The sequence below is a fragment of the Epinephelus moara genome, chromosome 17, assembly GCF_006386435.1.
Source record: "Epinephelus moara isolate mb chromosome 17, YSFRI_EMoa_1.0, whole genome shotgun sequence".
Lineage (NCBI taxonomy): Eukaryota > Metazoa > Chordata > Actinopteri > Perciformes > Serranidae > Epinephelus > Epinephelus moara.
This window is the reverse complement of record NC_065522.1, coordinates 4,512,145-4,525,731: the sequence shown is the minus strand read 5'-3', so window position 1 is coordinate 4,525,731 and position 13,587 is coordinate 4,512,145. Positions and strand designations below refer to the sequence as shown.

The 13,587-nt window shown below is 38.5% G+C and overlaps 1 protein-coding gene across 2 annotated transcripts in view; it reads left to right on the top strand.

Moving 5' to 3' along the window:
- The window catches only part of mtm1 (myotubularin 1), a 40,266-nt gene that overhangs the window by 2,238 nt on the left and 24,441 nt on the right, over positions 1-13,587 (top strand). For both annotated transcript variants that reach the window (XM_050066529.1, XM_050066528.1), the window contains exons 2-4: positions 7,077-7,158; positions 12,658-12,730; positions 13,300-13,394. In XM_050066529.1, coding sequence (XP_049922486.1) covers positions 7,102-7,158; positions 12,658-12,730; positions 13,300-13,394 — 225 coding nt within the window. In that variant the 5' untranslated portion in view covers positions 7,077-7,101. The remainder of the gene's footprint in view (positions 1-7,076; positions 7,159-12,657; positions 12,731-13,299; positions 13,395-13,587) is intronic.

Here is a 13,587-nt window from a genome sequence, read left to right as displayed (position 1 = left end):
GTGAAACCTGTGATCAGAATAGTCACTCTTACTCACATTGGGCTCACTTCTATAGTGGAATAAATTGTGAAGATAAATTATTCCCCCTCAGGGACCCCTGGGAGTTCCCAGACCTCTTGTTGAGAATGACTGATATACGGTTATAACAAAAGTAAAGCTACCATGGGCATCTCCTTTCCCCCTGGACTGCCTTTTACACTTTTACAGATACCCCCATTTTAAAAAACAGTTAAAAGTTTCAGTTACAATAAAACGTTCATTCAACAAAAGAAAAAATTTTTCTGTTTCATTCCTTTGGTTATTGTAACTAATGATAGTAGTAACAATTTGTAATACTGTAATACCGTGAAACCGTGATAATTTCTGTAGAGTTGTTTGATACCAATACCAGTATTGGAAAATGCCTCTGACAGTGTTTAAAAAGCTGGAGCGGGCATTGACAAGTATGCAAGTCTATGCACAGATCTGATCTGTCATTTATTAATAAACTTTAAAATTGTTTTACACTCGAATAAAACAGCAGCAGTTAGCTGTCTTTGCCGCTCTGGTAACAGCTGTTGCAGAGCGGCAAAGAAAAAATGATTTCTGGTAAATCGTGTATGTAGGCCTATTTGTTCATGTTTTACAAAAGGTTTAAACTGAGCCATGCTGTACAACAATGATAACAATCAATTCATATTCATACAGGGTTAGTAATATATAGCTAGCTCTTATTTCTTTTAATGCAGTGGTATTGGATCGGTACCCGGTATTGGCTGATTCGCAAGTTCAGGAATCGGAATCAGTACTGGGTTTGTTTCCTGAGATGGTTATGGTACCATGAAAATCTCATCCTGGTGCAACCACTATTGTAACAGCACCAAAAAATTACATCTATTCATTAAAGAAAGTTGATTTTATTTTTTAAAATCAGTTATTAATTAAGTATCCCTTTATTGAAGTTATTATGAATAATTAATCACTTAAGTGGATTGAGGATTTTGTTCAAGGATTTTTTTCAGTTTTTGGTGGGGTAATGATGTCATAAAATATGATGACAGGCATTCAAAGCATCATTAGAAAATCTCAGTAGAAGCTTTAAATGTAAAAAGATGACATGTGGTACAGCTTTACAGTTGACATTACATTACAATCATTTAGATGGTGCTTTTATTTAAAGCGACTTACAATAAGCGCGTTTAACCATGTGAATAAAGACTCATACTAGCTCACTCACGCCAGGGTTGCAGTAATATACCGGTTTCAAGGTATACCGTGATATGACCAGTGATAGTTATTATACTACGTGCATTTGCTTATCCATGGTATTGAAAAAAATGACACTGGATGTAGAATCTCACCTTTATTTTAGTTATTTTCAAAAGTAAGTTTTTGTTACACATACTTTGATTTAAAAAAAAAAAAGAAAAAAAAAGTTGTTTCAAGATTCAATCAGTAAAACATTTGTTTAATTTAAAAAAAATGGTTTCTTGAAGGGTTAGGGCTGTAACTGATGGTGATAATAATTCTGTGATACCATGACACAGCGATATTTTCTGAGACGGTTATCGTACTGTGAAAATCTCATACCGTGGCAACCCTAATGCCAGCATGTAAGCTTCATAAGAAAACACTTGAACTGTTTCAAGTACTACATTTGGAAACAATAAGAGATAGTTGTTTTTTGTTTTTTTTGATGGGCCAAGGTGCAATCTGAAGAGTTTTCAGTTTTTGTTGGGTGCCCAACAAAGCATAGTCGATGGGCTGTGATTTACGGTTTTACCATATCCTATAGGCTAGGCCCTTAGCTGATCACAGCATGGTAGGCAGGTACTAGTGTCTTGATTCGGATTTCTGCAGCAGGGTGTACTAGAGGAGCTGGTTAGTTTCGGAGGAGTTAGGTAGAAACTTAAGTTTGTCTTTCCCAAACTCTGTTTGAACTAGTGTTGTCACGATACCAAAATCTTTGTTTCGGTACCAATACCAATATGAATTTCGATACTTTTCGATACTCTTCGGTACTTTTCCTAAGGAAAAGTCCTTTTGGATACAAACCTTTAGAACAATAAATAGTAGTAAATCATGGTTCGGTAAGTACCTCGGTACGGATGTCACGGTTTGGTAACTCAAATGTTCCACCGAGTTTGTGTTGTCTCGTGTTGTCTCCCTTTGCGAGGCAGACTTTCTCTTGTCTTTTTTCACGTGCGCCAGCTGCGAATGTTGATACAGGTGTTGTCATACACACCACTTGCGCAATCTGTGCTCCAATAGGAACAAGAAAGGCGTTTGTGTGCATAATTGAGTAAAATAAATTAACTAAATCAGTTTCAAAGTACCGGTATTTTCCGAATGCAGTATAGTACCGTTTGGAATACTCTAGTACCACAGTACTATTTTAGTATCGGTATACCGTGCAACACTAGTTTGAACAGAGCCTTTCACTGTCTATGGTTCTTGACAACTGGTCATCATTGATTGCAGCAGAATAGCTGTTCATTCCGGATTCACTCACCTGTTGACTAAAATCCTGTTCACTGTCTCAGTTAGCTCAAATATAGGCTCACCTTAAGCAAACATCCAAAGTAAGATGAATGACAGCCAACATTAATGCCCTCCTCCCAACAAAGAGCCTATAAAATAAGTAATATAAATGATTATTATTAAATGATATTAAAATAAACTAAAACTAATGCTAATGTAACCATATACAGCAGGGGTGTCCAAACTTAACGCGTCTTTGCGGTTGCTATGTCTGCAGGAACTGTCTGCTGTTAGGTCACTGTTCCCTTTGCTTGTTTTCTTTATTGTCTGTTCATGAAAACACATTTGTTCCGATTGCGTAGTTACTACTTGATGCATGTCTATAAACTGTATGTATGACAGTCGTGCCATTGTGAGATGAAGGGAAAATGCAAAGTGATCTTGCTTGATTAACCAATATTGTGTGAAGGGACACATATATTATATTTTGAAAGTCAAGCTGAGGGCTGTTTAAAATTGGTCCAGGGCCATGATTGGCCCCCGGGCTGGACATTGAACATGCCTGGTATTAGGTACTTGGGTCACGTTACAATGTCATTACGATTTTTAATGTTGCGATATGCTGAGTATTACGATAAAATATATTGCAATTTATTACCTTTTTTCAACTTTGACAACGTCTGTTTTATCTAATGAGATAAAGTTTTCAGTCCATGCATCTCACTTCAGCCCTTTTTTTTGTTTTTGGAGCAAAATATATGTAGTGGACTGAAAAAGCAATCGATTATATTATTCTAGTAGGGTTCCTAAAGTTTCATTTGTATTTGTGATATTAATAATTTACAAATAAATTGATTAAACATTTTCTTACAAAAAAATCGATACTTGGCACTGTGTGAAGATACGATATTGCCACACAAAAATTCTGCGATACTGTGCTGTATCAGTTTTTCCTCCACCCCTACCTTGTATACAGTAACATAATGTCAGGACATGTTTTGGGGTCTAGTTTTCTTTTTGTCTAATTTTCAATGGGACTGTAGAGAAATTCACTTCATACTTCTATTACATTTTCCTTCCAGTACCTACCATGTCTATTTTTGTCATTGTTGTGTAGTTTTTATTTGTTGACAAAAATTGGATTGCATTTAATTCTAGGTTCTGTATCTCATTTTTGCATTCTAGGGGGAAGAAAGTTGTTGACAGATTTAACACTGGTACAGATCTCATATCTCAAAGATACGTTTAAGGTCCTTCTAGGAAAAGTATCCATATTGAGGCCAATTTCATAGTTTCCATGTCTGTGAGGGTACACTCTGGTCCGCCTGAGGTAAATGACGTGAGGGTCCACATGGACTCCTCTGCAGATATCTGTGTGCAGCCCAAAATTTTTGACTGTGCGGACTGTACATATAGCAAACACTACGACTGCGCATGCTCCACTTACAGAATAGTCTTTTTTTCCATACTCTGGTCCAATTGGACTAAGACTGACACAGATTCTCAAAGTATGAAAAGAACTGTGTGCACGTCCGTGTAATTGGCACAAGTCTGCAACTGTCCGTAAATGTTTAACACAGAAAGTATAGCTTTACAGATTTTGTTGACTAGACAGACTGGACATGTTCATTTTTGCACTGTAAAAACTACCTGAGGTCTTTTAGACAGTATAGCATAGTTCAAGCGAGACACAGCTGTAGGAAACAACGAAGAAATGTAAATAATGGCTGAACGGATTGAATCAGTAATGTAGTGAAAATAATTCTCCGTTCAAATGTGGGGATGTATATAATGGCCACTTAGACCACCGCCGTCTACAACACTGCCTTTCAAGGTACATTATTACGACCTCCCCCATCGTCATCGTCGTTTGTTATTGTGTGAAACTTTTGACTCTGCCCTCTAGTCCCATCTATTGGCTGTATCTATGCCATCATAAAGGACACAGGGAAGTATGAGGGCAGTGATGTTCACAACGTTTGAAATGGAATTATCTATTTTTGTACATAAAGGGAGTATAAATGAGCCTTAAGACTCTGAGAAACACTAAAATCCAACTGGAAGTAGCCTAATGTGTAATTGATCAATTCCTGCATTCTCCTTTGAGAAAAACAAAAAGGGAAAAAATGTATTTTATATTTTTTGTATTGCATTAATTTGCATTGATTTGAAATGTTATTGTTTACTCTTGCTCCCAAACAGTTTTTAGTTCCCAATGTTATAGACACATTTTGGGTGTTACCAAAAAGGTACAGTATTGAGGTTTGATACCCAGCCCCAGAATAACCTAAGAAACAGGAAGCTGTACTACGGTGGTTTTCCACAAAACCTCAGTTTAACTATAATTAGTTCACAAAGGTTTTTCACTCTTCAAACTGGCCCCCGCTGCCACACACTTTCCCAGAATGAGGAACCATTCATAGCTTGTAGTTTCATGCACTTAAGTACTGATGCATCTGCTTTTCACAATAACAAGACCAGTGGCGTCGGTGGCTTAGTGGATAGAGCAGGTGCCCCATGTCCAAGGCTGTTGCCGCAGCCTGGTCTGTCTTTAACAGGCCTGTTTGTTTTTGCTGGCAAAGGCCTAATAAAATCTGTTAATTACATGTCATGATTTCTAAATAAAGTTTCAGTTTCACTTCTTTCACACTTTCTTTGTGTCCGCATAACTCACGCCCTCTCTGGCTCAACAACAAATGTTTATTCTCAATTTCTCTCCCTCCCTTTCTCCTAAAGCTCTTAATGTTAAGGCAGATATAACTGCAGTACTATCTGTAAGCCAAAAAAAAGGTGTGTTGCATTTGAATTCATCAAATGAACTTGTTATTAACCTTCTTTTTAAAATCTTGTTTGTTAAACCTTGTGAAAATGGGACATAGCATTTTCTAAGTTCTGTTAATATTCTGTTCGGTGGTTTGAAATAGTCAGAATAAAAACTGTCTCTGACATTATGGGTTTACACCCCACCTTACAAATCACCCACCTGAACCATTGTTTAATGTCTTCTGTGGCTCTGGATGTTAGGGTTATCTTAGACTTGGCTTGATATTACCCGTTCATAAATTGCACACCAAAGCAGTGTAAAATACTTTACCTTGATGATGTGTTGTTGGTGTGCTAGTCAAACACCTCAGTAAGAGCCTGTCGCCTGCAGCTCTTTTCCCGTCACTGTGGCTGTTACAGTTTGTATAGTTAAAACTGATCTGAATACATCTGTATGGTTAGACCTGTTATTTTTTTTTAAAGAACTGCACCTCTAATGAAGCTTTGCTAACTCTGTGCCTCCAGCACAGTTAAGCCGCTGAGGACTCAGCTACGCCATCACCATGTCACAGTGCTACATGACATGGTGATGGCTTTCCCCCACTGTGAGACAATAGTGGAAGCGCTTTTCACCATGGCTTGGCTTGGCATGGTGCAGTTAAAGCAGGCTTACACTGGACCATTGAAAAAGCCATTAAAAGTAAGAGTATCAATGCCTGTACTGCTCAGTGTTGACCTTCTTTTAAAAAAATTTTTTTTTAAGCCTACGCGCAAGTGATAGCCGTGACTGGAGGCAATATGTTTTCGGGTTGTACATCCGTCCCATTCTTGCGAACATGATACAGCAAGAATGCCTCAAGGGAATATCTTAAATTTGTTACGAAGGTTGACTTGGACTCAGTGATGAACTACTGTGACCATATATGGCACACATGGGAATGGAAATGAGACTGGTGGATGGTGGTTAAGCCTGAAGTTAGCCAGCTAACCTGCTGCTCTTGCTTTATAACACAGGTCTATGGTTCCCATGAAGAAGAGTTTTCACACGAAACTTCTGGGTAGTCCCTACAATGCATTGTTACCATGATGAATTTTTCAAAAGATGGTGTTACCATGACTACCGTTGAGTGGCAGCTGGCAGAGATGAGGGTTACTCTCCCCAGATCATTGAACACCTGTTACTCACCTTCCTTTTACACACTATTGTGTGCTCTCTTGGACGTTGTAATTCAATATCAGAAGAGGGCTAGTTATTTATTATTGATGATACATACTAATAATCGCATAAGTGGGCTCAATGGTGCTGAAAGGGTTTTCAACCTGAGTCAATGTGTTGATATTGATCACTCTTGTAGAAAAAACCCCATCTACAACATCTTCAATGATGTTCCTGGAGTCATCAGCTCCATGGTTCCTCACTTGCTGCAAAGTGGATGTTGACGAATGTGATTTGGCCTGTATGTTGTAATAAATTTGTTAGCAAAAATGTATTATTTGTTTTCATGAGACCCCATATGTCACTCCTTCATAGTATAGTGTTGTCACCATGTGCGTTCTGTAATCTATCTTTTCATGGTAAAAAACAAACACTGCTGTCATTGACTGTGTTGATTCTAAATATGTTTTTTTTTTTGCTGACAGGATCCATGTCAGCATTAGTACTGACAAATTCTGTCTAATCTGACGTGGTGTGTTGTGGCCCTGAGGCTGTTGTGAAAATGTTCTGGTATCTGTCATTTCCTGCTGATGAATCTGTGCTTATATCCTTACAGAAATATGAGAGCCCAGCTTTAGCAGGACCTCGCTGCTGACACCACTAACAGTCTCTGTGTGTGTCTCTCTCACTCTCTCAGCCTGTGGAAGCCCCCTCCCTGAGCAATGGCCTCACCAGTCTCAGTCTACAACTCCAACGCCTTGGACACACACATCTCCAGTGTAAGTGGATTTATGTGACTCTGTTTGCTATATCTGGTGTATCTGCAATAGGACTGTGTACCTGTACCAGCTGGTTAAGATTGAAGTATTTAAATCTTACATGTGTGCTGTTTAAGGATATTAAGCTCACATACTGGGAAAAAGTAGTCCCCCACTACTGCAAAGATGCAGGTTGCCTCACTGGAAGCCAGTGAGGGATCTTGGCACTAGTGCCACCTACTGGATGGTCAGGAGGTCAAGACAAGAAAATGGCATAAAAATACAGAGCTAAAAAAAAAGACCATTGCCATCTAGTGTTGGACAAGTTACTCTCAAAATGTAATTTATTACTAGTTACTTTCTATAAAAGTTACTTTACAATATTAGTCTCTGTGTAGAGTGATAAGTTAGTAATTACAATACTTTTGCATCACTTTGACCAAAATGAGCTCAGAAGAAATGTTGATTTTAAATGGAAGAGGGTCATGTTGTTTGACAGCAGGTAATCAAAGCACAGAAGCTCCAGTTTATTACAGTTCATTTCAAATCCAGTGCTGCACAGGTCTGACCCATTCATGCATTCATATACAGTGGTTACCACTCTGTATTAAAATCCCCTGCCTATATTAATAATAGCGTGTTGATATAGTGCAATTAAATAGCATAGACCTTTTAGACAGACGAATAGCCTTTGACACAGGGAGCATCAGGTAGAGGATCAGAGTCTGATCAGTTATGAGATATAGATTAATATCTGTGGGCTTATGATATGAAACACAGTAAACAAATGCTGAGGTTAGCACAACAAATGGAATGATGTGCGAGTCAGTCACTATGACGAGCACAAATTAATAGAGCGGAGCTGGAGGACCCACCTGCTAGTTCCTGTGCTGGCTTGAGAGTTTTGCATAGCAACGGGACAGTGTGCTCTGCAGTTGTAGAAGATGTGAATGGAAACATGTCCAACATATTGATTAGATTTCGGAGGTCAAAGGTGAAGGTCTATGTCACCGTCTCATTCTCTTGAACGTGGTGTTTCAAGAACACCTTTAGGGTATTTCTTTCAATTTGACACAAATGTCCAGAATAAACTATTTAATATTTTGTGGTTGAAGGTTCAAGGTTCAAGGTCAGTGTGACTTCACAAAATATGTTTTTGGACAGTACTCAAGATTTCATATGCTAATTAGGGGTGTAAACTCAGCAGTTTCATCACGATACAATATTTGCAGATATTACAAAGTCTGCCACGATACGATTGCAATTCAATGCGATTTAGAGGCCTGCCATCGATATGAGCAATATTATATGCCCATATAACACAGGTGGTTACAGAAGAAGCTGCTATCCCTTTCTTTTTTGCTTATGGCCATAAAGGAGAAAAGCAACACATAAATATTCTAAATAAATGTAACTGCTTAAGTGCAGTACAGTTTACTTTATTCTGACTCCACTAACACATTAAACAGCACATGAGATAAGTTTGTCTTAAGAAAGAAATCTTTCCATTTGAGCCCAAACCATCATCTGTTTCCTAAAACTTCAGGGTAATCTGTCTTAAAGCCCTGAAAGCAAACTTCTCCCAACAGCCATAACACATGGATTAATAACAACATCATTTAACAAAAGTAGCAAATTCAGCTCAGTAATAACTGTCAAGCTTTATTGACAAAACCATTGTTTTTTGCTAGTCACTCATGATTAGCTTATGCATATATACACTGCAGAAATTAGGCTAGCGGCTTGTGGGCTTTTTCTCAAAACTCATAGCTTAACAAATGACATGTAATGTTCGTATTTTTCTTACTCACTGTTGGTTTAAGTCAGTGTATCTCCCAACAGAACAGCTTGGTTGAGTTTCAGACTGCATGCACGTTGAAACAAAGCAGCTGATGTTGCTGGAGTGAGAAGTTAGCAGGATGAGATGCTTGGCCAGGCAGGCAACATTACGTCATACTTTATCTCCTAACAGCAATGTTCACATATGGCATGTGTATGTTTTTTCTCCAAAATCCAAAATATTTCCACTATGGGATGCGCGCGATTAGCCGTCTTAACGATTAAACGTCCGCCCCCTCGCTACTCAGCACCAGAAATATTAGTCGGTTAATCCAATTAGTGTTTTATTCATGTACAAGGCCACTTAACTGTCATGCAGCCGCCTGCCACTAGTGGGTGCTACAGAAGTGTTGGACAGCAGTCCCCCTCCCTGTGGTAATGCTCAAGTAGACTGGAGTTTTAAAGCAGCACAGAGGGAAATAAGAGAGATGTCCTCTCGCAAAACCAGCGTGGTTTGGCAGTACTTTGATCTAGAAAATGAAAACAATGTAGGCTGTGTCAGAAAATAAACTGGCATATAATCAGTCGACTGGAGCAATGCACAACCATATTCGACGCATTTGGATGTAATCTGCGCAGAACAACGGCTGCTGCTGCTAGCGGTGCTAGCCACACTCAAACTTCTTGTGAACGCAATATCTCAGGAGCAGCTTGAGGGAATTTCTTCAAATTTGCCACAAAGGTTCTCCGCGACTCAATATTGAACTGATTAGATTTTGGTGGTCATAGGTCAAAAGTCAAGGTCTTTGTGACCTCATCTGTTTCATTCTTGTAAATGTGATATCTCAAGATTACCTTAAAGGAATTTCTTAAAATTTGACATAAATGTCCACTTGAACTGAAGAATAAACTGATTAGAATTTGTGGTCAAAGGTCAAGGTCTGTGTGACTTAACAAAACATGTTTTTGGCCAAGAATTCATATGCAAATAATGACAAAACTTTACGCAAATGTCTCATAGGATAAAATAATGAAGTGATGATATTTTGTATCCAAAAGGTTAAAGGTCAACTTCATCATGACATCATAATGTTGTGCATAAAACACATTTCTGACCATTATTCAACATCATATCACAGGAACAGAAGGGGAGACATTTGGTCAGATACTAAGATGGTGACACTGATCTTCTGAATCTATGCTGATTGTACAGGTCTTATGTGCTGGAAAATATGTGTGAAGCATCCATGTTTTTGCAGACATGGATGTAAACTGTAGGAGAAACTTGACTGATGCACGAAGATATACAACTGCAGGGCGGTAATTCTAGTTTAGATTCAGAGACTATTGTCTGTAGTTAAATTGCAGTTGTTTAAGCAAACCTAAAAAGTGGTCCCTGACATTTATGATTGAGGTCAGCAAGCCTTGTAGTAGTAGCTTTGAATCTTAGTTTATTCATTTTGAATCAGTATCGTATAAAGTAGTCACTCTGAGGGTGTGTGCCCAATTATGGTGAACCAGCAGGATGGGAAAAGTTGCCAGCTCCATGGTGTTTGCAACAAGGTGGTTTTTCTGGTTGAGTCATTTATATTAAGAATTAAAACATATACAAACAAGACTGCAAAGCCCCATTCAGGATGTACAATAAAACCTGTCAGTCATAAAACACAGTAAAGCTAGAAACACATTTCCTTTATGGAAGTTGTGATTTAAATGGAATGAATAAAGATTTTATTGAAATTGAACTGTAGAGAAGAATAGACTAATCCAAATGCCAATAGTATGGCTTTGGAGTGAATTTTTTTTATTAGGCTTAAGTTCCAAATAAGGATAAAGAGCAGCAGTGTCAAATTTAGTTGCTAAGCTCCTTAAATCCTCCATGTCACAGTTTGTCAGTTCAACATCTTAAAAAGGAATAGTGGCGTGTGTGTGCTGTCTCATCTCACTGGTCACTAAATCTGACCACACTTCAGCTGGCTCACAGCAGACTGGCTCTTTTTCACTCTTTTCCTTTTGTGTTTCCTTTCTGGTACTTCCCCGGAAAGTAAAAAAAGCACCAAATAAAGCATGAAAAACTGACACTCACCAATCCTTTAAATGTATACTGTGTAGGATTATTGTTTACTGTTTGTAAACACGCCTGCCAGTGAAAGTGACAGTAAAAGCTAACCACAGATTGACTCTCATTTGGTGTCTCTCCTTGCTATATTTGTGTTTTGTCTGGGCTGTGTCTCTTGGATGCCTGCTGCTTACAGTCTGGCACCTGGTCGCTGCCTTTTTCTAAAGCCTTGACCTTACCTGAGTGCTGTGGAAGTACACGCCCATAAGGGGGTGGGCATTATATCGATGATACTCGTATGGCAGCTTGTTCCATGTGGAATGTATAAAATGACTATATCGTGAAGATTGAGTATAAATTTTCATATCGTTTCTTTAAGCCACTGGGATAAGACCTGTTTTGGTGTTTTGGTTCTCTCACCCTCTTGCGGCCCTCTCCCTCTCACAGGCACACACACAACAAAGAAAGACTCACAAACATGATACATCAGACACACTCCTCCCATCCAGATCCCTTTTGCCTGAGTGACAGTGTTTGAGTAGGCAAAGGGTGTCTTATGTGCAGGGCCCCAGACCGCCAGTATTAAGTAGAATTTTTGTGACCATGGAGCTCTACTGCAATGTTTAAGTATTACTAATACTTAAACATGTTCATTAAAGGCTTTTTGCCTTTAATGAACAGGACACAGTGAAATGGGGTGAGAGAGAGAGAGCGGGGGAGGTGACATGCAGAAATGGTCGCAAGCTGGAGTCAGTGGAGTACATGGGGTGCCAGCACTATCCACTACGCTACTGACGCCCCTAAATCCTCATTTTTAATGGCGCACTGGTAATAGTTAAATTTAATGAGTTCAATGGTAGTGTGCGCAGACAAAGCATGTTTTTGTACCTGCGGGGTTCCAGACCGCAACTATTTAGTCATATTTTGAAACCAAGGAGCGCTAGTGTGACTTGCAAATATTAGAGTAGTAGAGCTGTTAGTGCGTTTCCAGCTCACAGTGAGTAAATCCTCGTGTAAAGTCACTACAGCAACAGTTTAACCGTCTGTTAACTGCTAACAACAACCGTAGACTGGAACCTTCAATTTCACAGCAAAAACAACACTTCCAGCCCAAGATGAGCCAGGTCCTTCAAAATAAAAGCACCAGTGGTTCCACCTTGATTAATTTGATTACAACAATACTTTAATTCTCTATATTATAACAGTATAATATTTAAATTTATTATAACAGTACTTTATTTACCTTTATTTTCACAGTATTATATTCAGCTTTTTTCTGACAGTGCTTTATTTACCGTTATTAGTGTTTTATTTAACTTTATTGTAACAACACTTTATTTAACATTATTATAACAGTATTTTAGGTATTTTCATTTATCATTTATCATTTATCATAGCAGTACTTTATTTAACTTAATAATGATTATCGCCCAGCCCTAATGCCCATAAACATCCCAAACACAGAAAATAAGAAAATCCAGGCAGAGGACAGAGTCTCTGCAGAAAAATACATCGGCACACACTGAGAGTGGGTCATAAGTGATGGTTGAGAGGGTTTACTTCTGTATGATTCTGTACATTGTTGTTTTCTTCGTTTTGTTTTTACTTTCAAATAAATAAGGTGTTACTGCAATTTATTCTATTATTCTGTTTTTTATGCCTTGTTTTGTGTGTGTTTGTAGACCTCCAGAGAGTCTCTAAAGATGGAGTTGTTAGCTGACGTATCTTTGCTGCCAGGGGAGGAGAGAATTATAGGTGAGTACATGGAGCTCAGTCAGTGACAAAATTATTTGTTCACTCTGTTCCAAAGAGATGTGCCCCTGTGGTGGTACTGTGATCATGGGCAAATAGTTTGACTCCCAGGAACATGTCTGTCAGGTCAACTGCTTGTGTAGCTTGTAGAACAGTACTCCTTTATATTGTTGAAGTAGTTATGCATAACCTAGATGTGTTGATCTTAATCATAGTACATATGTTACATCTTTAACATCTGTAACTAATGTACATACAACTGTAACTGTTTGTGTTTTTTTTTCATAAGGTGTTTATTTTATTCATAAGGACAAACCCATTTACTGAGTGGGCCTGTCCTTCTTAGTCTCTTATTAAACACTCAGAATAAATGGCATTTATAGCCTTCCTTTGCCTCTGTGTGCTGATATCTTCCTTACACTACTCACTGCTTACCAACAATATCATGATGTCTGAACAGAAATACTAGTGTGGAAAAGTACCTTTTGTAAGCCAATGAGGCCAGTGTAAGATCATGTGAGAAGGATCGAAAGCAAATCCATAAACAATGTTTGTGTTGATCTTTTTTCCAGATAAAGACATCATCTACATCTGTCCATACAGTGGAGCTGTGAAAGGCAAAGTGTTGATCACCAACTACAGACTCTACTTTAAGAGCTCAGATGCTGTAAGTCCCATTAAACTCATGTGGGGCCAGTCAGTGGCTCAGCTGTGTGAGTGTGGTTGACCGATGGAAGCCATCAACTAATCTATCAGCAGTGAGGTTAAATAACATATCTAACAATATCTGTGTGACACATATCTCTGTGAGCTGTTTATGGTGTTTTAGTCTCTATATACAGACTCTACATTCGGTGAAT